The sequence below is a fragment of the Parasteatoda tepidariorum genome, chromosome 2, assembly GCF_982258835.1.
Source record: "Parasteatoda tepidariorum strain Cologne lab strain chromosome 2, Ptep-v5.0, whole genome shotgun sequence".
Lineage (NCBI taxonomy): Eukaryota > Metazoa > Arthropoda > Arachnida > Araneae > Theridiidae > Parasteatoda > Parasteatoda tepidariorum.
In genome coordinates this window covers 8,870,988-8,875,410 of record NC_141756.1, presented here as the reverse complement: position 1 = coordinate 8,875,410, position 4,423 = coordinate 8,870,988, and the positions used below count along the sequence as shown (strand labels likewise).

The following is a 4,423-nucleotide window of genomic DNA, read 5'->3' as shown; positions in this document are numbered from 1 at the left end:
ATAAATCGTTTCAGTCCTGTTACTTAATTAAAATATCATTTTCAATAAATTACTCATATTTTTTATGTACTATTTTACAGTATTTTGTTTTACAAAGAAATGCCACGTCTTCGTGGAAGAGCAAGAAATATTGGTCAACGTACTCGAAGCGCACAATTGGTCCATGATCGTCGATTGAATAGAACAGTTGAAGAACACTTGACGGATAATGTGAATTCAAGAAATCAAGTTGCATCTTCACGTGAAAATGAAAATTCAGAGCAACGCAATCAACGTCTTCGTGCAAATGCATTAAGACAACGAGAGACGCCAACGAGCGACCAACGAAAACAGAGAACGTAACCAACGGCGAATGCAAGATAATCGAGCATTGATACGAGCATCACTTAATCGTCTTGCGTTTGAATATGACCCTGAAATAGACTATTCGTCATATGCATTAATCTTAATCGGTAGTATGGACAACGAGTGTCAATATTGTCATGCTTTAAAGTACAAAGGTGAATCAACTGGTTTATGTTGCGCATCTGGAAAAATTTCCCTTCCACCGTTAAATCCACCACCGGAACCTTTGAAAACATTATTAGCTGGAACCGCATCTCAATCGAAATTGTTTTTGCTGAAAATTCGTAAGTTCAATTCTTGCTTTCAGATGACATCATTTGGAGCAACAAAAATTGTTCATAATGAGGATGGCCGTAATTTTGAATCTACATTTAAGATTCAAAGTCAAGTGTACCACCAAATTGGTTCATTGCTTCCAATGCCTAATGTCGATCCAAAATTCTTACAAATTTACTTTATGGGCGATGAGGAGCAACAAACTCATACACGAGGCGTATACAACCATAAAGAGCAGATGGAGGAACGAGAAATTGTGGACATTTTGGAAACGTTCTTGCAAAACCATAACCAATTGATACGATTGTTCAAGACTCTTCCCAACAGACTGCAAAACGACAACTACGCCATTGTTATTAAAGCAGACAAAGTGACCCATGGAGAGCACGCAGGCACATATAATGTTCCAACTGTTAATGAAGTTGCAGTTGTTATGGCTGGTGACCCATGTGAGCGTCGAGATATTCGCACACAACGCAGAGATAATACAATACAAATAATTCAAGACAATCATCGTTCTTACGACGCACTGCAATATCCGTTGATATTTTGGGAAGGAGAAGATGGATATCATTTAAATATTAAACAAAGGAATCCAACAACAGGCACAACTTATAGATTATTTTGTAATTTTTTTTGAACCAATTATTTCTGTTTATCTTATAAATAGTTTTATTTACAAGTGAAGAACTAATCAAGAAAGTTAGTGCGATGAACTTCTACACATACCGGTTGATGATTCGTGAAAATGAAGATAATAACATTCCCCGATGCAGACAGCTATTTCATTAGTACATTGTTGATCTGTATGCAAAAATCGAAAGTGAGAGATTGCGTTAGATAAAATTTAATCAAGCGAAACTTCGTTCTGAGGAGTACATTCATTTGCGTGACGCCATAATCGGTAACGTAGATGCAACGAATGATATCAACATCATCGGTACCGCATATATTCTTCCATCATCATATATTGGTAGTCCGCGTCATATGCAAGAATATATTCAAGACGCCATGACTTACGTACGCGCATACGGCCGACCAGATCTTTTTATCACATTTACGTGTAATCCAAACTGGGATGAAATTAAAAATTTGCTGTTATCAGGTCAAACGTCGATGCATCGCCATGATATCATTGCACGTGTGTTCAAACAAAAATTGAAATCTCTGATGAAATTGATTACACATCACTCGGTATTTGGTGAAACACGATGTTGGCTTTATTCTGTTGAATGGTAAAAACGAGGTTTACCTCATGCGCATATTTTGATTTGGTTGGTAGACAAAGTACGCCCAGAAGAAATTGACAAAATTATTTCAGCGGAAATTCCAAATCCGAATGTTGATCAAGAATTGTTTGACATTGTGACTACTAATATGATCCATGGTCCATGTGGTTCTCTCAACATGATACCACCATGTATGGATAATGGAAAATGTACGAAACGTTTTCCTAAACCACGTCAAACTGACACTATCACCAACATAGATGGCTATCCATCTTACCGTCGTAGAGATGCAGACAATGGCGGTCAATCATATGAATTGCGTCTATCAAACGGTGTAAGAGTTGACATCCATAATCGCTGGGTGGTTCCATACTCACCATTGCTGTGCAAAACCTATAAAGCACACATAAACGTTGAGTTATGCAGTTCGGTGAAGTCTATCAAGTACATTTGTAAGTACGTTCATAAGGGCAGTGATAAAGCTATATTTGCTGTTCAAAATGTAAATAAGAATGACGAAATAACACATTATCAAATGGGACGATACATAAGTACTAATGAAGCTATTTGGCGAATTTTTACATTTCCTATACATGAAAGGGATCCTGCTGTTGTACATTTGGCTGGGCATCTTGAAAATGGACAGCGTGTTTATTTCACAGAACAGAATGCACTTCAACAAGCTTTAACAGCTCCAAAAACAACTCTTACTGAATTTTTCAACCTTTGTAATCGACAAGATATTGTTGGTGAATTTGCAAAAACATTAATGTATACTGATGCTCCTAAATTTTTTACATGGAATAAACAATCAAAAAGTTGGGAACCACGGAAACGAGGCACTCCAGTCCCAGGATTTGCCGACATAGTTATGACAAATACTTTAGGACGATTATATACAGTTCATCCTAAGCAACGCGAATGCCTTTTTCTGCGTTTGTTATTGGTTAACGTTCCTGGACCGACATCCTTCCAATACTTGCAAAAAGTCAACGGTACTTTATACGGCACTTTCTTTGATGCGTGTCGTGAGTTACATTTATTGGAGGATGATAACCATTGGGACCTCACACTTGCAGATACAGCACTGAGCTCATCTCCACAGCAAATTCGTCAATTATTTTCAATAATATTGACAACGTGTTTTCCGTCTGAAGCATCTGCTCTGTGGAATAAATATAAAGACTCAATGAGTGAGGATATTTTGCATCGGATTAGAATTACTAATCAAAATCTCAGTATTGAATTCTCCGCAGTAATATATAACGAGGCATTAATAATGATTGAGGATATTTGTATTCTTATTTCGAACATGCCGCTCATAAATTTTGGCATACTAGCGCCAAATCGCCAAGAAGCAAATATCATCAACAGCGACGTTCAACGTGAACACCAGTTCGATATGACTTCTCTGGCTACTTTTGTTGCTAACAATGAACGATTGCTTACTGCTGAGCAACGAAAAATATATGATCAAATTAACGTGTCAATTGAAGCACAACAAGGTGGATTTTGTTTTCTGGACGCACCAGGTGGCACTGGTAAAACATTCCTCATCTCACTAATACTTGCGCGCAGTCGATCTCAAAATCATATTGCATTGGCAATTGCTTCATCAGGCATTGCAGCAACCTTACTTGATGGTGGACGGACAGCGCATTCAGCACTTAAATTACCTTTGAATATTCATACCAATCCCGAAGCAATGTGTAACATAAAGAAGCATTCAGGCATGGCTGAAGTTTTGAGAAAATGTAAAATTATTATCTGGGATGAATGTACAATGGCCCACAAGCATTCGCTTGAAGCTCTCGACAGGTCCCTAAAAGATATCAAAGATAATACTCGGCCTTTTGGTGGTGCTCTACTGCTGCTGTCAGGTGATTTCAGACAAAGATTATCCATCATTCCACGTGCGACATATGCGGACGAAATAAACGCATGTTTGAAAGAATCTTATCTGTGGCGAAGTGTCAGTAAATTATGCCTTACTCTTAATATGCGTGTTCAACTTCAAAATGATCCATTAGCGTCAAGATTCTCTGAACAACTGTTAGACATTGGCAATGGTAAAATTCAATTGTATGAAGATACACAATATATTCGACTCCCACAGAATTTTTGCAACAAGGTGCCTACCAAAGAGGAGTTAATAAAAATTATCTTTCCAGATTTGCCACATTACTAATCATGCATGGCAACGTGAGCGAGCTATTTTAGCCGCAAAAAATTTAGATGTTGACGCAATTAATTTTAAAGTACAACGATCATTGCCTGGTAGTGAAATTACATTCAAATCGATTGACACTGTTGTTGATCCTGATGAAGTTGTCAACTATCCTGCCGAGTTTTTAAATTCACTGGATTTACCTGGAATGCCACCCCATAATTTGCGATTGAAGATTAGTTCACCTATAATTTTGCTTAGAAATTTGAATGCTCCGAAATTGTGTAATGGCACGCGACTGGTCATAAAAAAATCACGGGTAACATTTTGGTAGCCACTATTTTAAGTGGAAAATTTTCAAGGTGAAGTTGTACTTCTACCACGGATCCCAATGATTCCTTCAGAT

The 4,423-nt window shown here is 37.6% G+C and overlaps 1 protein-coding gene across 1 annotated transcript; it reads left to right on the top strand.

Moving 5' to 3' along the window:
- Window positions 1–457: 457 nt before the first annotated feature.
- Window positions 458–4,038, top strand: LOC139425089 (uncharacterized). The gene is made up of 2 exons (XM_071178138.2): window positions 458–1,247; window positions 1,904–4,038. The coding sequence occupies exons 1-2, from the start codon at window positions 458–460 to the stop codon at window positions 4,036–4,038; spliced, it is 2,925 nt and encodes a 974-aa protein (XP_071034239.2).
- The last annotated feature ends 385 nt before the right edge of the window (window positions 4,039–4,423 follow it).

Bases quoted from the DNA above. Each gene is read 5' to 3' on its own strand.
- LOC139425089 (XM_071178138.2), top strand. From the start codon at position 458: ATGGACAACGAGTGTCAATATTGTCATGCTTTAAAGTACAAAGGTGAA. The intron at 1,248-1,903 runs GTAATTTTTTTT...TTTGGTTGGTAG, and splicing joins CACAACTTATAGATTATTTT to ACAAAGTACGCCCAGAAGAA.